The 21,452-nt window shown below is 43.8% G+C and overlaps 1 protein-coding gene across 1 annotated transcript in view; it reads right to left on the bottom strand.

Moving 5' to 3' along the window:
• Window positions 1-21,452, bottom strand: part of UBXN11 (UBX domain protein 11) — a 1,449,120-nt gene that overhangs the window by 344,623 nt on the left and 1,083,045 nt on the right. The window contains exon 9 of the mRNA XM_044083944.1: window positions 18,466-18,543. Coding sequence (XP_043939879.1) covers window positions 18,466-18,543 — 78 coding nt within the window. The remainder of the gene's footprint in view (window positions 1-18,465; window positions 18,544-21,452) is intronic.

Genomic DNA, 21,452 nt, shown 5'->3' on the forward strand with positions numbered 1-21,452 from the left:
GAGAAAGAAAAAGAGGGAGGGGGAGGGAGGGGGGGGCGGGGGGAGGGGGGGAGGGAAAAATGAAAAAAGGCAAAAACAAAATAGACAAAGAATCCTAACTGGGGAAGTGTGATGAGGAGACACCTATAACCAACAAATCCCCAAATACATCACATAAAAAATCTAAATATATAAATCAGTCATGAAAGGATTAAAATGTTAATTTTAGTATGAATATAAAAAACATTAGTTATTTATAAAAGTGCAGGTCTAATACTAAGGGCCGAATTCAAACCAGGCTCTATATGGGCCCTGAGGTTTAAAATCCACTTTAATTCATTCAATTCAAGAGACCCTACTAGATCCCCCTCTCTTCTATTAGGATGTAGAATCTGTAAGACCCTAAACTTAAAGACATGAGCCGGACATAATTGACAGTGTTTAGCCAAGGCATTGTTGGTATTTGCTTTTCTTATATCGTACACATGGTTATAAACGCGGTCCTTAAGCCTACGTGTGGTCATTCCCACGTAGTAGGCTTCGCAATTTTCACATGTGGCCAAATAAATGACATTTGTTGTGTCACAAGTGGCATAGAATTTCGGTTCGAACACCATCCCTATCTCTAAACGTTCAAATCTCTGCACAATTGAAATGAACTTACAGATACAACATCTCCTACAGGGAAAAGTTCCCTGCCTGAATCTTGTTCTGATGTCTAGGGGTTCAATTTTCACCTTCTCCCTGCACAACAATCTTTTAAGATTAAAACAATTACTATACCTAAAGCTTGGTCTCTCCCCCACTATTTTTAATAGATCTCTGTCCATACTAAGTAGTTTCCAGTTCTTAGAGACAATATCTCTAATATAGCTTACATCATTTGTATATTTAAGATCATATTGGACCTTACTTCTAGTATTTCCAGAATACCTACCGGAAAACCCATTCTTAGATGCTAATCCATGAATAGGGGTAGTGCTACTTCTATAATTCATAATTAACCAGGATGGATATCCCCTATCCAAAAAACATTTAGCCTGAAAATCCAAAAGACAATTCTCATATTCAACACTATTACAGAGTCTAATTACTCTCGACATTTGGTTTTTAACTAAGTTGGGAAAAATATGTCTTGGATGCATACTCTCATAATGGAGTATGCCGTTCCTCCAACTTCTCTCTGCAACTTCCTGCTGAGTGGCTGCCGCCACCACCAAGGCATCCACCGAAACCCCTTTGGTAAAGAACACTTTGCCCGGGGAGCAGACAGGAACTTGTTTGGACGTCTGGGCACCGGTTCCACGGAATCAGGGTTCTCCCACACCCTTCGACAAATCAAGTCCAGGAGTTCGTCGAAGGGTGGAGACACCCAGGAGGCGGGGGGGTTGAGCTCCAAAGGCCTTGAGGAATACCGACTCCTCCTCAGAGGGGGTCTTGGAAGGCCAGTCGCCTCTCTGTCTCAAAAAGAAAAAGAGACATCATTGGAGGATGACTTGGGGGACCCCTCTGATTCCTCGAGGTCAGTATCAGAAGTGAGGGACTCGTCCTGGGAGTCAATGTGCTTCCTCTTGCATGACTTCTTACTGGGAGGCTCCTCAGGCACCGACTCTGAGGGGCGCTCAGAAAGTAGGGGACCGCTCAAGGGGGTATCCCCAGACCTTTGGACTCCGCCATCCATGGAGAGGGGAATGCCAGAGGTTCTAGCCAGGGTGTAAGGGGATGGAGTCACCGATACCGGTGATGTACCTGATGACCTGGCCAGGGCACTCCTCATTGCCTCGAAGGCAGGTCCCCCTGAGTCCGAGGCTCAACCAGTCTCCGAGACCACGACCGGAGTCAAGATTTCCTGAGCTGAAGCACTGAGAGGGAGGCTCGGAACCGACAGGAGTCCCGAGGTATCCCCCTCGGCTCCAACAGAGGAAACCCGAATGCTGAAACCAGAGGATGGAGCCGACCTGGTTGGAGCTGAAGCCAGCTCCGATAGACTCACCTGGGGTACTGGGGTATCGGAGCCGACACCAGAACATCACTCGGCGCAGAGCACTCCGGCTCCGACGATGCATGGGTGTTCGGTGGAGGAATCATAGGTACAAGAATGGGAACTGGCTCCAGAGCTGACTGGGTCAGAGCCAAAAACAGTTTTGCTAACACCGGCAACTGTAGGAGCCTCTGGACCACCCTATCCACATCCAAATCAGACAGCCTAGAGGATTTGGAAGAAATAGAAGGAGATCTGGATCTCCCAACTGGAGACCAATGCCTGACACTGGGTGACCGGCTCCGAATAGGTTCCAATAGTATCGGAACTGAGGTCGACTCAAGTACAACAGCTACCTCCTGCGGCCCCGAGGACAATGGAGCTGAGGAGGTAGTATCCATTTCCGAGTCCTTCTCCTTCAGCCCCAAGGGCAGTGGAGGCGAGGAGGAAGTATCCAACCTACAAACCTTCTCCGATGGCTCCGAAGCAGCAGACGGAGCCAGAGATCTTTTCTTGGCCTTAGGAGGCTTAGACTTGGTACTAGAAGACGAAGACGACTCCAAGGCCTCCTCAAAGGAGGGCTTGATCAGACCCTTCAAAATCAGTTTGTTTTTATGTTCCTGCAGTACCCTGGGGCTGAAAACATGACAGAAACTGCAGGACTCTTGTAAGTGAATAGCACCAAGACAATACACACAGATAGAGTGCCCATCTGTTATGGACATTTTATAGCCACATTTTGTACACTTTTTAAACCCAGAGGGTTTATGTTCCTTCAGTTCTTTCAACATGGTAAGCAAACCGCGCCACTCACACCGACAACAACACGAACACAGCACAAAACTACAAGGGGACACACTGGAGAGGACTAGGTCCTCTAACTTAAATGGGCCTAGCCCGCAAAAACAGTAGGAATACCACAAAAACACTACACTCCCAAAAACTCACACAAGCACTAGTCCGATACAAAGATAGCTATCAAAATAGCTTTTGTGAAAAAAATAGACTGCTAAAATACTTAGAAGTATTTTAAAAAGGTACTTAGCCACAGCCAAGCGAGACCACATCCTAACTCTACGAGCGGCAAATGAGATCTGGGGCTAGGGCGAGGTGCATCTTGGCATTCCGGGTTAGCCCAGCCAATTAGAGACTTCGTGCTAGAAAAATTTGGCCAAGTCAGAGCCAGTTCTCAGCTCCGAACCGTGAGTAAGGAATGTAGGTGAGATAGGACCACATAACATTAAAAGTTTTAGGAAAAGCAGTAAACAATTTAAATTAGTACAGAAACATTTTAACTGACTTAGCTGGCCTGACACATCTTGTTTTATATGCAGCAAACGAGATCTGGGGTAATATGGAGAGGGGCACTATGGGTAAAACGTTAGCTCGAGATTTTTTTTGGCTGGCGTGAGCTTATTATGATGGCCAACTCAGTTCTGAGGATGGAACTGACACCCAACAGTAAGGAATGAATGAAGATTAACAACATCAGCTTGATCCTCTGCACCCATGTATCTGTTGTTATCTGATCCCAGGCTCTCTGTTGCAGGGATAATTGACCCCTAGTTGCCTCCAGAGGGAGGCAATCAGGCCTCCTTTCAGGAGCACTGGAAGGGTTCATTGAAAAAGGAATCTCTGAACCCTTGGTTTTGTGGGCCAACTCTGCCATGAGGGTGACGTCTACCATTGGAGTTCCCCCCTCTACCTCTGGGGGAACCTCCTCCACGTATATCCTGGAAAGGCCCTGGGAATTTTTGAACCACATTTTTCCAGTACCTCATTGATTCCTGGAGAAGGATCTTTGAGGTGTGGAAAAACATATGTCCATGGCAGAGTTTTTCCATCTTTTTCACACTTGGATAAAGTATCCTTAACTTTGGTACCAAATAAAGATGTTCTGACAAAGGGGGCATTGATGAATGAAGACATGAAGGGCTCACCAAAATCACATAAGCTCATCCATGCATGCCTCCTAATGGAAACACCGGAACCCTCTGCACTTGAGGTTCTTTTGGCTGCAAGCAAAGTTAACCTCATGGAGGAATTGGAAATTGATTGCCAACTGACAGGTAACAGATGACTGTACCTCAGCAGAAACAGATTCTGATAGGGTATTAAAGAGTTCTTTAACTAGGTCTCTCTGTAACCTGGTGAAATGTGCCAAATAGTTCAGAGACCTTAAGGCAAAGGTCGCTGAAACATAGACACACTTCCCAAACCTATCCATCAACCGAGTCTTCTTGTTTGGAGGATGGACAGTGGAACTCTCTTCAGATAGTTTCTTCTTAGTAGCTGCCACTATGAGCATGGCATCAACAAGCACCCCTTTTGTCCAAAACTGTCTGTCCTCTTGTGTTCTTAAAATTTTGTTCGGTCTTCAGGTGATTGGTTCAATGGTGTCCAGAGTGTTCCATTCTCGCAGAGAGATCAAATGTATGAAGTCATCGGCGGGCAGAGTCACAAAGGAGGTAAAAGAGCTGGTAGCGAACACCTCCAGAAACACAGACTCCTCTGAAGAAGAGTTGCTGGACTTCCAGCCACCTCTTTGTTTCTGAATTTTAAGGATGTCTCCAAACTGGACATCTTCAGGAGGTGACTGTGGAGACCCTCCACCTTCATCTTCATCAAAGTCTGTGTCTTCTGTGACTGACTCTTGTCGGAGTCTATGTGCTTTCTCTTGCACATTCTCTACTTAGCGACCTCCTCAGTGGGATGCTTCTGGGAGGTATCAGAAGAGGTGGAAAGACCCTGCTGGGATGCCTGGGGTTTCTGTATCAGCTGTCCTTGTGGAGAGGATATATGAGACTCTAAGTGATGAGATGTCTAGTCTGTGGACTGAGGATCCATGGGAAAGGGAAGCATCTTTATCGAGGATGCGGACAAGGCTCTCTCCATTACCTCAAAGGCAGATCCCTCCAAAGAGGAGCAGAACCTCGGATCCATAAGGGAAAGCCTCTGGACCAAAGTCCCTCCCTGCTCTGAGGAGAACTCCCCCAAGGCTGAAGATAGAGCCAAACTAAACCATGCTGAGGTGCAGAGACAGCTCTGAGAACTTTGGAGTCAACTGTGACACCCCAGACCCAACAGGGCAGCTCAGACTCCAAGAGCTCTCTGGATCTGATGAACTCTCTGGATCTGAAGAGCTCAGAACAAGCTTCGGATCACAGGATAAAGATATTCTTGGATCCAATGCAGACAGGCCCAGATGACTCCGATCTGGTATCTCCAAGACTGAGTATGGAGTCGAAGGAGGAACTTACACAGGGGGAGTAGTGGAAGGTCAGATCTCCTGACTCAAGTAGGTAGGAGCCAATGGAACACTTGACGTACTCTGCAGCGAGAGAATCCTTCTCACTAACTTCTCACCATAGTCTTCGGTAATGCTCCTGGAAGACCGAGTTGACACAATGGAAGGAGACCTAGGTCTCTACAAAAATGGAGAATGAACACTGGATGGAACAGGGTCCACTAAGGGAGAGTATCTGGTCCTTGGAAGGGGTGTGGAATGAGGCATGAGATCAGATGTTTTTGATGTTGGCTCTGGAAAAGTTTGATCCGATAAATGCCTAGGCCTCTTAAGCTTCAGATCCGATTGTGAAGTCGGATCCGATAGCTCCGTAGTCAGATGTCTTGGTTCTGAGTGTGAAGTCAGACCTGACAACTTTGTAATTTTCTTTTTAGGATCTAATAAGTCAGCTAGATCTGAAAGAGGTCTTTTCTTTGATTCCCCAGATAATTTAGTGGAAACTGTTGAGCTATTGGGAGAAATGGTCTTTTTAGTTTCCTCAGGGGAAACTCCAGATAAGGCCATGGAAAAGGAGGAGGCAAGTAACCCTTCAAGAATTAATATATTCTTACCCTCCATCAGAGACCTAGAGTTGAAAGAGTGGCAAATGGAGCAGTCCTCCTGGAGGGATGAGGTCCCAAACAGTAAACACACAAATAATGTATATCTGAAAGCAGTATTTTAACACCACATTTAAGTACATTTTTTGAAAATAGATGGTTTCTCTGCCATACTGATACAGAGAAAATTATGTTAACAGAAATACCAGAAAACTATATAGAAGTATTTATATATATATATATATATATATATATATATATATATATATATATACACACACACACATATATTTTTTATAGAAAAAAGGGGAAAGACTACCAACGATGGTATTAAAGGAGAAAAATGGACTCTAAAGTGAATGAAAGTGAGAGAATACTAACAATAGAATGGAAGAAGTACACGAGGAGAAAAAATAGAGAAGGTTTTAGGCAAAGGGGTAAGTTTAAACAGTAGTCAGACTGAAAGAGGAAAAACCCAAATATTTAAAGAGAAAAAGGATTCACTTATCTTAATTATGAAGAGTCGCTCGAGGGCACCGTAACACCACATCTTTTGCTGGAAGCAGCAAATGAAATCTGAGGTACTTTGGGTTGGTGCATTGTGAGTAAGGCTGGTTGCCACGAGCTTTGGCAATGGCCGAGTCAGATCCAGGGGATAAGATCTGAACCCGTAAGATGAGGGCAGAATGAAATTTGATAACATCAGATAAAGAAGTTATGTACTTACAATAATGTTCTATCTTGTCCATTTTCATTCTTCCTCAACTAATGCAGATCGGATCTGATCCTCAGATCCGACTCAGCCATTTTACTAGCTCGTGGCTCCATCAAGCTCTTGAGCTCCTCACCTACCCATAATACACAACCACTAACATCCCTCAGATCTTGTTTTCAGCGTGACAGGAAGACTATAAAAAAAATGCCATAACTGTAGTTCAACATGAAGGACATAGGTGTTCTGAAAAGTCTCATTCCTCCAGAAGTCAGTTATGGAAAAATGGAGGGGGATGGTGGGTGGGGAGTTGAGGAAGAATGAAAATGGACAACAAAGATGGAATGTTATGGTAAGTACATCTGATGTCCATTTTCAATAATTCCTCAACTAATGGGACAGAGTCCCCAGCTACCTGAATTCCTGGGTGGACTCTAAGGAAGGATATTCCTGAATACAGTTGATCCAAAGGCTGCCCTTCCTCTTGAGACCAGATCTAGTTTGTAATGACTGATAAAAGGTATGAGGACTTGACCAAGTTGCAGCCACACATATATCGTCCATAGAGGCTCTAGACTGGAAAACAGCTGAAGTTGCCATAGATCTGACTGAATGAGCCTTTAATGGTTTTAGTAAGGGGAGATTCAATTTATTATAGATAAAGGAGATGCAATCTCTCAGCCATCTAGCTAAAGTTACCTTTGTAACTGATTCGCCCAATTTATTATGTGGAAAGGAAACAATAGCCAATCTGTTTTTCTAATCTCTTTTGTTTTGCATGGGTAGAAATGTAATTGTTTATGAACATCTAGTAAGTGCATATATTCTTCTTTGTTTGTAAAGTTTGGAAAGAATACTGGCAAATTAATGGATTGGTTGATGTTGGGTTCTAACATCACCTTAGGAAGGAAGGAAGGAAGCATTGGTGCATTATGTGACCCTATCCTTATGAAAAATCAAATATGGAGGCTAAAAAGATAATGCTTGAAGTTCTGAAATTCTTCTAGCAGATGTAATTGCAACTAAAAAGACAGTTTTCCAGGTCAAAAACTTTAGATCACATCTAGATGCAGGTTCAAAGGGAGAATATATTAAGGCTTGCAGTACCAACTTTAAATCCCATGGTGGCATGGGATCTTTAAAAGGAGGTCTTAGTACAAGAGTATCTTTCAAAAGGCTTTGCAGAATTTAGAGGAAGCCAGGGAAGAATTTTGAAACTGCACATGAAGGTTAGATATTGTTGTGGATTGAACTTTAATAGTTGATGAACAAGCATCCTCATTAAACAAACTCACTAAAAAGTCAAGAAAAGAATGTATTGGGGCAGAAAAGGGGTCTATCTGATTTTGCTCTGCCCAAAAAATGCACTTTCTCCATTTACTTCTGTAGAGTTCCTAGTAGAAAGTTTATGGGAAGATAAAATTATGAAATGGACAGGGGAAGAGAGCATTGGTTACCTGGCTATTAATGGAATTGGAGAAACCACACTGTTAGTTTGAGATTTGAGATATCCAGGTGAACCATGGCTGTTGGGTGAGACAGAAGGCCTGGGATTGGATCCAGAATCCAAGGTAGGTGTAGTAGATGAGGTCAAAGGAAGGGAAAACAAATTTGTTGAGGCCAATAAGGTGCAATGAGAATGAATGACTTTGCTCTTCAACCTGGCTGCTTTCTGAAATAATTTAGGAATTAAAGGAGTCGGAGGATAAGCAAACAGAAGACTGGGTAAGCCAATCATGGAGTAGAGCATCCCTTGGAGATTCCTCTGGGGTGGGGGGGGGGGATCAGGGCAAAGATGCTGCTGCACTTGTTGTTTAGGGGAAATGCAAAAAGATCCCAGTAAGGTTGGCCCCACCGAGTGAAAATCAGTTCAATCACTTTGTTGTTGAGAGACCACTCATGAGGTAGGAAGATGGATCTGCTGAGTTTGTCCCCTATCACACTGAACTTCCCCCGAATGTACATTGCTATTTGAAAGTGGTTGGAAGATTTCACCCACTGCCACACTCTGAGGGCTTCTCGACATAGGGGATAAAATCTGGTTTCTCCTTGCTTGTTGATGTACCAAACTACTGACATGATGTTTGACTGGACTGCAATAGTCCTAAGAGGGAGAGAGTCTTGAAATGCTTGCAAAGCTAAAAACACCACTGTCATCTCCAGAACACTGATATGCAAATTGGCCTCTTCAGGGGACCAAGTGCCTTGGACTGTCCCCAGAAATGCCCCCCCACCCAACATGGGAAGCGTTCATGGTCACTAGGCCTTTGGGCAGAGGGAGGATGAAAGGATGACCTTGTAATAGCTATTCTGACTACATCCACCAGGAAAGGTATCATTTGCATACCTGGGTTATTCTTATCTTTGCAGACATGGGCTGAGAAAGCACTGGCCATTGTGTTGCTAGCATCCATTGTAGAATTCTTGTGTGAAATCTTGCTAAAGGGACTAAAACTATTGCTGTTGACATTGATGCCAGAGCTTGCAGAATCAATCAGGCTGAAATACTTGTTCTACAAATTATTTTCCCAACCTGTGTCCTTATTGCTTCACTCTCGATAGAGGAAGAGAAGCTACTGCAGATAATGTGTTGAACACTGCTCCTATGAATTCTAAAGACTGGGTTGGTTGCAGATGAGACTTGTAATTTATGTTTATTCCAAGATGTGAGCAGGTCTGTAACACCTGATACTGAGATTCTATCAATCTATGTCTGTTCAGAGTGGTCTAAATATAGAAACATCTGGAGTTCTTTCAGTCTCAAGTGAGCTGCAACCACTACCATGCAGTTGGTGAACACCCTGGGGGCTGTGGTGAGACCAAAGGGCATTGCTCTGAAATGATAGTGACTGGCTTCTGGCTGGAAGCGTATTTATCGTTTGGATCATTTGTTTATTTTTATGTGATAGTATGCATCCTGAAGATCTATCGACCACATCCAGTCATCCTTGCCCAGAAAGGGCAGAATGGACTGAACTGTGACCATCCACAAGTTTGTGTGTCATACCAACGTGTTCAATACACTGAGATCCAAAATTGGTCTCCAGTCCACTGTTTTCTTTGGCACTAAAAAGAATCTTAAGTTCCAGATTCTATCTGGTCTGATGGGACCTCTTGGATGACTCTTTTTTTCTAGCAGCTTTTGGATTTCTAGTGCAGCTCCTTTCTTCTGATTGGGTGGAACATCAAGAATTTTTCTGGATAATGGCAGAGGTAGGGAAAAGGGAATTATATACTGTAACCTCACTGTCTTTTGCTATATCTAGTCAGGCTCTCTGGTGCAGAAATAAGTAATCACCGACTGCCTCCAGAGGTAGGCAATCCGGCCTCCATTCAGGAACACTGAAAGGGTCTGTCAGAAAAGGAATCTCTAGATCCTTGTTTTTGCAGGCCTCCTCTGCCATGGGGTGCTGTCTTCCTTTATCACCCCCCCTGCCTCTAGAGGAACTAACTCCACGTGTTTCCTAAAAGGACCCTGAGATTTTCTGAATCACATTTTTTGACCTTCTCTTTAATTCCTGGAAAAGGTCCTTTAAAGGGTCGAAAAAAATGCATACCCACTGCAGAGAGGGGCTTTACATCTTTCTCACACCCGGAGAGTGTTTCCTTTACTGTGGGGCTAAATAAAGAAGTGCTGCCAAAGGAAGCATTGATCAACGATGAATTGAAAAGCTCAGCAAATCACAAAAGCACATCCAGGCACGCCTGCTAATGGAAATGCCTGAACCTGCAGCCTTTGAGGTGCCTTCTGCAGTGTGTGAGATAAGCCTCATGGATGAATTGGATATAGCCTGTAGGGTAGACAACTCAGAGACTATTGAAAATTGGGCCTCAGCCATTCTGTTTCCAAAAAGTCATCTGGATAACTCTTTAATCAAATCTCTTTGTAGCCTAGTGAAATGTGCTAAATAGTTCAGTGATCTAAGCGCAGATGTCACCGAAGCATAAACATGCTTCCCAAATCTGTCTATCACCCTTGACTCTCTATTCGAAGGATGGCGGTGGAGCTCTGTTCAGTAAGTTCCTTTTTTGCTGCTGCCTGCACAACCATGGGATCTACTGGAACCCCTTTACTCCAATATTTCCGGTCTACTGGTGGAGGAAGAACCCTGTGTGGTCTCTTGGGGATTGGCTCAATCACATCAGATTCCTTCCACACCCGCTTGGAGATTAAATCAATAAGTTCAACAGCTGGTGGAGTAATCCAGGAGGTAGATGGACCAGTACCAAAAGCTTCCAGAAATACTGATTCCTCAGGGGAAGGGTCTTGGGAAAACCAGGCACCCTTTTGCTTTAGGATCTTAATAATGTCTCTAAATGAGACATCATCGGGTAGTGATTTTGGGGAGCTCTCCCCCTCATCAATATCGGTATTCTTAGTGACTAACTCCTGAGAATAGTCAAAGTGCCTCCTTTTGCACTTTCTCTTCCTAGGTAGTCCTCAGTGGGGTGGTCCGAAGAAGTATCAGAAGAGATCAAAAATACCCTGCTGGGTAGACTGGAAGCTTTGGATTGGCTGTCCCTGTACAGCCGAATGTTGAGGATGACTGTGCAAAGTCATCTGAAAAGTAGAGGGTGGATCTGAGGGGGAAGACCCTGTCTGACCTGCTGGAGCAGAAAACACTCTCTTCACTACCTCAAAGGCAGACCACTCATGGGAGAAGGAAGCCAATAGAGTATAGAAAACGAGTTTCTGGCTTGTCACCTCCCCCCGCCCCAAGAGCAATCCACTCAAGGTGGAAGATGGACCTGAGCTGTTCAGTGCTGGAGCTCTGAGAGGAACAGATGACTCCAAAACCCTCAAAGTCGACCCCATACTCTAGGTTCTGACAGGGAAGCTTTGGCTCTTTTGAGTCATCTGGCTTTGAAGATATTGGAGTCAGTGCACTCAGAATAATAGTCAGATCTGAAGAATGTGTTCTTGTTGGATCTGAACAAGACAGACTCGGAATGCTTGGATCCGAGGGCTCTAAAAAACACAGACTGAATTAGTGAAGGAGTTGCTATCGGTGGAGTGGTAGACAGATGGACTTCCTTATCCGAAGGGGTAGGAACCGTGAGAACTCCCTTGTGAATTTGGTCTGTTAAGAATTTCCTCATCATCCTGTCCACATCAGCTTTCATGAGACTACTGGAAGAACGAGAGGATACCAGGAATGGTGATTTTGAGTGCCACTCTAAAAAGGGACAGGGCACCCTGGAAGGAACTGGATCCAAACTCAGTGAATATGTACTCCTTGGTAAGGGCTTCAGATCTGAAGAAGTAGGATATAAAATATGTTTTGTCAGATCCAAAGATGTAGGACCTGAAATATGTGTGGTCGTATCTGATGATGGTCAAATTGAATGTGGCTTTGGGTCCAGTTTTTCTTTCTTTCTTCTTGGTTCAGAAGAAGTAGAGGCTGGAGAATCCAAGGATCTAGACATTTTTGATGGATCTTTAGATTAATGCTTTGGGGAAATGAACACCAGTAATGGCTTCAGAAAAACAACATCATAGTAATCCCTTTAAAATCAGCTTATTTTTCCTGTCTGCTAAAGCTCAGGGGCTGAACCCAAGACAAATACTGCAGTCCTGTTTTACCTGTTCCAGTCCAAAACAGTACACACAGAGACTGTGGTCATCAGACAAAGGCAACTTATGCCCACATTTGTCACATTTTGTAAACCTGCTGGACCTTTCTCAGACATCTTCCTAGTTAAGAGAGAGAGAGAGAGAGAGAGAGAGAGAGAGGGGAGTTACAGTAAACCTTTTTTTTAATAGACAGAAAGGCAAGGAAAAGGAAACATACCAGCAATTGTATTTAAGAACTACAAGAAAAACTTGTAGATAAAGAGAAAATACTAAAAATTATAATTACAAAGATTATGCTATGTGAAAAGAAGGGTAAAGGGAAGGAATTAGGCCTACCAATGATGATAGAAAGGTTTACATTGAAAGTGAAGGAAGAAAAAGTACAGTTTTGTACCTACCATAAATGTAGATGTTCGAGGATCTACATTGCTGCAGTCATAACCTGTGGGTAGTCCGCTGTCCTCGATCGGCCCGAATACCAAAGAGCTGGGCTGGCGTCGGTCATTGTCGCCTAGAGCTGACGTCAGTACGTAGTAGTACTTAAGCGCATGACCGACGCCATATCCTCAGTCTTTCTTGCCCCAGATGTCAGAAGGCCTAAGAATGAAAGAAGGCCAGAGCCAAAATAGTAAACGCCCAACAACTACCAGTGTGGAAATAAAGATTATCCCAAAAAAACACAGCAACCACAAACTATTGAGGGGGAGGAGGGAGGGATAATTGGACTGCAGCAATGTAGATCCTCGAACATCTACATTTATGGTAGGTACAAAACTGTACTATGTTCTTCGTCTCACATTGCTGCAGTCATAACCTGTGGGTAGAATCCCAAAGCAAAGGAAAAGGGAGGCTGGCAAACTAAATAGCATTAGGAGCTGCTAACATGCCCTGTAAAACTGCAGTGGCAAACCCAGCCCTGGACTTGGAATAAAGAGGGAGATGGTAATGCTTAGTAAAAGTGTGTACTGAACTCCAAGTAGCTGCCTCCAAAATATCCTTAGTAGCTACCGCCTCAAAAAGCAGTAGATGTGGCAGTAGCCCTAGTAGAATGAGGTCTGATCCCAGCAGGAACATTCTTCCCATGATGAGAATAACAAAAGCAATACATTGACCAATCCACTTAGAAATAGTCTGCTTTGAAACAGCTTTCCCTTGTGAACCCAAAGCAAAAGAAACAAATAACTGTTGAGTCTGTCTGAACTCTTTAGTTCTGCTCAAATAATAACGTAGCTGCCTGTGGATATCCAAAGAATGCAAGACTTTTTCCCCCTTATTTTGGGGATCAGCATAAAAAGTAGGTAAATGAATAGACTGGTTCAAGGCCACATTAGAAATCACTTTAGGCATAAAAGTAGGGTTAGTTCGCAAAGAAACTCTATCCTTATGGAATATCAGAAAGGGTTCAACTGCCATGAGTGCCTGCAATTCAGATACCCTCCTAGCAGAAGTAATGGCCAACAAAAAAGCAGTCTTCCAAGACAAAAACTTCAATTCAGACGTAGCTGCAGGTTCAAAAGGAGGTAAAGTAAGCTTCTCCAGCACAAAATTGAGATCCCAGGAAGGAGTAGGAGCTCTACGTGGGGGTCTTATATTCTTTGCCCCTCTAAGAAATTGTTTGAACAAAGGGTGAGAAAATAAAGGAGGGTCACAATCATAGTGAGCAGAAATGGCTGCAGCATGAACCTTCACAGAAGAGAATGACAAACCCTTGTCCAGTAATTCAGTAAGATACTGTAGTGCAAAACTCAAATTAGGCACTGAAACATCAAAGCCCTTTGCTGTGCTCCAAAGAAAAAATCTCTTCCATTTATCAGCATAAACTTTTCTAGTACTAGGCCACCTGGCTTCCAAAATGACATCTAAAACCTGTTGAGGAAGCTGAGACCCCACCGGCTCCATTACAGAATACGCCAGGCTGTTAGATGCAGGGACTGCACCCGAACATTGAGAAAATGATTGTTTGACTGGGATAACAAATGAGGAACCTGTGGCAAAGGCCAAGGAGGATCCTGAATTAAACTCATCAGCAGAGGATACCAATGCTGACGTGGCCAATCTGGTGCTATTAGAATCATGCAAAGCTTGTCCCACCTGACTTTCAAGAGTACCTTGGGAAGAAGAGGCAGAGGGGGAAAAGCATAAACGTGAAGGTTGTTCCAACTGAAAGATAGAGCATCCACTTTCCAAGCATTTGGGTGGAACATCTTTGTGCAAAATTTTGGCAGTTGGAAATTCAGTGGAGAAGCGAACACATCTATGTCTGGAGCTCCCCAAGCCACGGTCAACTGTTTGAATACCTGAGGGTCCAGTTTCCACTCGTGGGGATCCACAATTTGCCTGCTCAATACATCTGCTAGGGAGTTCTGTGCTCCTGGCAGAAACCGTGCTTGAAGATTGATGTGCAAACTCAGAGCAGTCTCCCACAAAATCATTGCTTGTCTGCAAAGAGGGTAGGAATGGGTTCCCCCCTGCTTGTTGATGTACCACATGACTGTTGTGTTGTCTGTTTGAATTAACACCTGTCCCGGCTGAAGTAGGTCCTTGAAGGCCATCAAGGCAAATTAGACTGCTAACATCTCCTTCATGTTGATATGCAAATGTAGTAGTTTGGGAGGCCACGTGTCTTGTATCCATTTCCCATTGAAGTGTGCTCCCCAAGCCAAGTCCGAGGCATCCGTCGTTAGGATCTGACAGGCCTCTGGTCTGGTCACAGAGAGTCCCTTGTTTAGGTGACATTCCTGAGCCCACCACAAGAATTCCTTCTGGATGCAAGGTATGATCCGAATGACAGTGTCCAAACCGTGGCAGTGTTGAGTCCACACACTTTTGAGATACCATTGTAGCTTCCTCATATGCAGTTTGGCATTGGGAAGTACTAGAATGCAAGATGCCATGAACCCCAAGGCTTGAAGGACTGTCCTTGCAGTCAGCCTGGACATTACTGATAACTGCTGGAAGTATAGATGAAGAGTTCTTTGTTTGTCCGGGGTCAGAAATGCCATCTGAGAAGCTGTATTCAGTCTCACACCCAGAAAGCACATGTCCTGAGAGGGCACTAGACTGGACTTTATTTCGTTCACAGAATACCCTAGGCACCTTAAAACTGCCATTACATACTGGAGATGTTGTAGTAACTTGTCTTTGTTTTGAGCAAGAATCAGGCAATCGTCCAGATAAGGATAAATTTGTATTCCTCTCTGTCTGAGGAAAGCAATTACAGGAGCCAGAACTTTTGTGAATACTCTGGGCGCAGTAGATAAACCAAAGGGCAATGCAGAGAACTGATAATGAGAAGTACCAGCCCGAAATCTCAGGAATCTCCTGCAGCTGGGTCTGATAGGGATGTGAAGATAGGCCTCTTTGAGATCCAGGGTTACCATCCAATGATCTTTGCCTAGCATAGGCAGAAGTTGTTGTAATGTTAACATCTTGAACTTTGTAATGTCTAGGTAGGTATTGAGAATGGACAAATCCAGAATTGGCCTCCAAGTGTTTCCTTTCTTTGGCACTAGGAATAGACGGGAATAAAAACCTAGGCCTACTTCTGATGGAGGGACCACCTGAATTGCCCCCATCTGCAAAAGTAAAGAAATTTGCTCCTGAGCCTCCATCCTTTGCTGAGGAGGCACATCCGGCATGCCTTTGAAAGGAGGAAAAGTGTGAAAATAAAACTTGTACCCGTGATTTATTATATCCAACACCCATTTGTCCTGGGTGACCAAATGCCACTTTTGTTTGAAAAGTCCCAACTTTCCTCCTAGAGGACCTGCCAATAAAGAAGGGTCTGGCAGCGGAAGATACAGGTCATTGGGTCTGTTTACGAAAGGGCTGACCCCTGCCCTCACCAGAAGACTGTGCAGGAGAACTCCAAGTCCTAGGTCTGAAAGAACCCAGAGCGTGAGCTCTGCCTCTACCACGTCTAGACCTGCCCTTAGACTGATAATCCGAAGAAGGATAAGACCATCCTCTAGCAGGCCAATTCCTACTAAACTTAGGGGGCTGCACCTGCATAAAATCTTTGACCGTCTGCATAGACTTAGCCTTATCTTCCATCTTTTTCAAAACTGATTCCACAGGAGGACCAAAAAGTACTTCAGATTGAAGAGGAGCATCCAAAATCCGAGCCTTAACATGCTCTGACAAATTTTGATCCTTAAGCCAGGCATGTCTACGAATAACTGAACCTGTAGCAGCCACCCTGGATGTAGCCTGAAGAGTATCGAAACCACACTGCAAAGAATGCTTGCCAACTTGATCTGATGCATGAACCAACTCCTGGAGCTCCTTACACTCTATACCCCTCAGATAAAGCATCCACCTTAGATTTCAATTGACCTAACAAAAAGTTCTGATACTTCAGCATATGAAATTGGCAATTCAAAGCCCTCATAGCTAACGTAGAGGAGGTGTACACTTTTTTCCCCCACCTATCTAAAGCTCTAGAATCTTTATCCAAAGGAACTGGATTCTTAGCCACAGAAGCCCTAATACCCTTTGGACCTTGAATAATAGTTTCCGGATCAGCTCTAGGACTCTTGTACAAATACTTATGTGCTTCTGGAACTCTATAATATCTGTCTGGCTTAACAGGGGCAGGAGGCAAAGAATCAGGATTAAGGGAAGATTCAGAAAAAACATCCTGAACAACATCTAAGACAGGAGGAATAGCCAAGGGCCTATGTTGTGGCAGAAACAAAAATTCCCTAAGCCTTTTCTGAGAATCTGAAAAATCCTGACCTTCCCACTTGAAATGTTCCCTCATGGAATGTAAAGTCTCAGAAAAAGAAAAATCATCTGGAGGAGAAGCAGAAGGACAGGAATCCACTGCATCCGAATCTGAGTAAGAAGGGAATTCCTGAATTTCTTCAGCTGAGGAATCAGAGTAGTCTGAGGAATGATCCATTCCCTCTAAATCTGCCTCCACCCTAGGCCTCTTCTCAGGGGGGGGCATAGAACCCCTGATCAAAGTAATCAAGTCCTCCACCATTTTCAACATATGTTTTTTAGGAACAGGGGCTGGAGAGCTAGAACTATGACCAGGGCCAACAAGACAAGGTTTGGCCTTAGCATGGCCTTTAGCCACTGAAGTAGAAGGCCTAATAACCTTCTGTAAAGATGGAACTACCAACACCTGAGAAGCACCTTCAGCCGGGCCTAACTCCTGAGAGGCCAACTCCTGCAAAAGTAAAGGATCCCCCTGGGATTCAGCCGAACCTTCGGCAGGATCCACAGATTCAACCGGAGGCTCCGTAGAACCGGCGTCCGCAACGGACGACTCATCCGGTTTAGACTTCAAAGATCTATCTTTACGCTTTTTAGCGGTAGCGGGCGTCGGAGGATCCGACGGCATGTTATAGTTACACCTTTTACCAAAAACAAGCCTGGCGCAGTCTAATCTCCGTTTAATGGTGCGCTTATTAAATCTAGCAAAAAAGCGACACCCGACCACGTCGTGCTCAGGCCCCAAGCAAGGAATACAGAAAGAATGATAATCCCTATGAGGTATCTGTTTCCCACAAGAAATGCAATTATTAACTTTTTCTGACATCCGGAAAAACTGAGGCAAGAAAAGACAAAGATTTCCCCCAACGAGATACTTAGCCCAACTTGGTCTTCGGTCTGAAACTCGATAAATGAAAATTTCAGAACGCCGAACGGCACTTGCAAACGCTGCTTCTGCTTCGGACCACGCGGCAAGAAAGACTGAGGATATGGCGTCGGTCATGCGCTTAAGTACTACTACATACTGATGTCAGCTCTAGGCGACAATGACCGACGCCAGCCCAGCTCTTTGGTATTCGGGCCGATCGAGGACAGCGGACTACCCACAGGTTATGACTGCAGCAATGTGAGACGAAGAACATCTTCAGAAACAACTTGATGAAAAATGACAATTAAAGATTAAAGAAATAATTTTTTGTAGAATTTAGAAAAAGAAATATGAAAAATGAACTTATCTCTCACTGAAGACTCAAGAGCTGGAGGTGACCATGTCTAAATCCTAAAGCAGCAAAGAGATCCTCATTAGTTGAGGAATGAATGCAAATTGACAACATCAGATCTAATTATATAGTAAATTTTTCCATGTGTAAGTCGTACATTAAGAATTGAAATTAAAATTATCATGTTTTTGCTCCTGTTTTAGATTAAACTACAGTCTGTGATTGTCATTTGTACCATGGACCACAATGACATTTAGAATGCTGTTAGGCTTGAAAGCACCATTTTCAACTCAACCTGTACTGGGCTTTTAGGTAATTTCCTAATCATCTAATTTTTTGATGTTTATGATCTACAAGCTATTATACCAAATAATGTTATAAATACAGAAGCCTGCATTTTATTACCTACCTAGCATTGAGACAAACTTACTTGGAATGGGATTCCCTCAGGGTACATCTTCTGGAGTTCAGATGGGAAGTATCCATCCATAATATCACGAATGAATTGCTGAAAGCAGATTACAGCAGAAAAGAAATAATGATTACACAGTCATACTAAGTTCTAAAATGTTTATGTTAGTTCCATGATGAAAAAGTATTGTAGGTGGCAGAAGCAACATTTTGGCAATCCATTTTGGTAATGCAACAGTTAATGAACTAGAATGCAAAGCTTCAGTCAACAGTTGAAAATTCTGCAGATAGTAGAAGCACCTCAGTATGCAGGCTATGATACTATTTTTTTACATTCTTAACACAGCCATGATACAGAAATAAATACCATAGATATTTACAAATGATCCTTCATGCATGCCAAATGAAAGTGATGTACTTACCATAAAGTACAGTTGTGTACACTTACCATAAATGTAGATGTTTGAGTGTATTCACTGTTGCAGTCATCACTTGTGGGTTATTCCTGCTGGGTACCCCTTGGCCAGCCTGAATACCAGAGTAAAGACTGTCCCTCCCGTGTTGGCTGCAGGTCGCCAGAGACTGACGTCAGGTTGTCAGTGGTATAAAGCAGGGCAGCCGACGCCATTACATCAGTTTTTCTTACCCCAAACCTATAGGAGCCCTGCCCAGAAGGCTTGAGGAAGGTCAGCCTGGGGGATGCCCATATACCCATAGGCATATATATGTGAGAGAAACTGAGAGAGAAATACAGGGGGAAGGGGGGAGGGAAAACAGGACTGCAACAGTGAATACACTCGAACATGTACATGTATGGTAAGTGTACATAACTATACTATGTTCTTCATGTTTCACTGTTGCAGTGATCACTTGTGGGAAAATTCCCAAAGCTGAAGGTAGGGTGGATGGTAGAAGGGAAGGAATAGAAGAACAGGCTTGTACTGCTCTAAGTAGGACCTAGCATGCCCTGCAGGACTGCAGAGGCAAAGCCTGCCCTGGTTTTGGAGAAAAGAGGGAATTGGTAGTCTTTGGTGAAGGTGTGAATGGAAGTCCAAGTGGCATTTTTTAGGATGTCCTTAGTAGGGACCCCCCCCCCCCACTGAGGAAAGCAGTGGAAGTAGATATTGCCCTAGTGGAATGGCTTCGGATAGGCTTGGGAGGGTCTATATTATATCATCGAATGCTTAAAAAAGTGAACACTGATTGTGCGACCTAATTTAAGCGAAATCTTACAATCTCGAACTGTCAGATCAGCGATTTTTTTCCCAGGGATAAAAATTGCTGATCCAAAACACATACACACAACACAAGCACACCAAACAAACAGAAATCCACACACATACACCTAAAATCTGATACCTAACCCTACACTAAACTATGCACACACCACTAACTACCCACTTACCTTAACCCAAACCCTAACCCTAAGGTCCGTCACTATCGCACACTCACCTCACCCGCTCCCTAACCCTAACTCACTTAAATTCGCCCTAACCCTCATGTCCACTCAATCGCACACACCTAACCCGAGCCCTAACCCTAACTCACCTAAATCACCCTAACACTCACATCCACACAATCGCACACTTACCTGAATCCGACCGGTAACTTTCCACCATAACACTGAAAATACCGAAGCAACAGAAACAGACAACCGAATTCTTTCCCTAGGAAAAAAATTGAGTCTCTGCTGCTTTGATATTTTGCAGTTTCGCGAAAATAAGTTCGATCAATCAGTGTTCGCTTTTTTAAGCTTTCGAGGATATAATATAGACCCTGCTTGGGAGGAATTCTTCCATGGAAGTGGTAGCAGAATTGGATACAGTTGGATAGCCATTTAGAAATGGTCTGCTTGGAAATAGGTTTTCCCTCTGCCACTGGGGTGAAGCTGACCAGGAGCTGGTCAGTCTTTCTGAGAGACTTGTTTCTATCTAGATAGTATCTAAGTTGTCTGTGCACATTCAGTGACTGAAGGATTCTTTCCCCTCTGTTCTGAGGGTTAGGAAAGAAGGTGGGAAGATGTATAGCCTGATTCAGTGTTACGTCAGACACCACCTTAGGCATAAAAGAGGGGTTAGTTCTAAGAGACACCTTGTCTGCATGGAAGATAATGAAGGGTTCAATGACCATGAGCGCCTACAGCTCGGAAACCCTCCTAGCTGAGGTTATGGCCAGCAGGAAGGTGGTCTTCCAAGAGAGGTGTTTTAGTTCTGCTGAGGCTGCAGGTTCAAAGGGAGGTAAGGTTAATTTTTCCAAGACATAGTTCAGGTCCCAGGCAGGAGTGGGTGGCCACCTAGGTGGTCTGATGTAAGATACAACTCTAAAGAATTGTTTTAGCAGGGGGTGGGAGAAAAAAGGTTGCTCTGCATGGGAATGGGCAGAGATAACTGAGGCATGAATTTTGATGGAAGAGAAAGATAATCCTTTTTACAGTAGCTCCACCAAGTAGTCTAGAATCAGAGAGGGATGCAAGGGAGCTGCTTGTACCCTTAGTTTGGCACCAGGCATTGAATCTTTTCCATTTAACCGAGTATGATTTCCTGGTGCTGGGCCTTCTGGCCTCCTTAATTATATCCAGAACCTGCTTGCTCAACAGTGGGTTTAAGCCATGCAGATAGCTTGAGAGTTTGCAGATTGGGATGCAGTACTGACCCTTTTCTTTGGTTAGAAGTCCTTCTTTGAGAGGCGGGCTCGTGGGAAGTTCCTTCGATAGGCTGAGAAGTAAGAGGTGCCAATCAGGAACAAAAAGAAAATCCACTTCACCTCCATGACTCAAATCATATAAAACCAAGATGTATTTATTAGGTTAGCACTTTCACGCCTCAACAGACACTTCTTCAGACCATAAAACATATAAAAATGAATCATAATATATACATCGCATTAATTTCAAATCAACCTATCACAGACACCTAACAATAAAATCATTTAAACAACCTCCTTCCCTTCAAGAAAGGTTTTAAAGGGACAGGGCCATTCAAACCTGGAAATGTATCACTATTTAAC

This window comes from Protopterus annectens, chromosome 1.part1 (assembly GCF_019279795.1).
Source record: "Protopterus annectens isolate FY-2018-M chromosome 1.part1, PAN1.0, whole genome shotgun sequence".
Classification (NCBI taxonomy): domain Eukaryota; kingdom Metazoa; phylum Chordata; order Ceratodontiformes; family Protopteridae; genus Protopterus; species Protopterus annectens.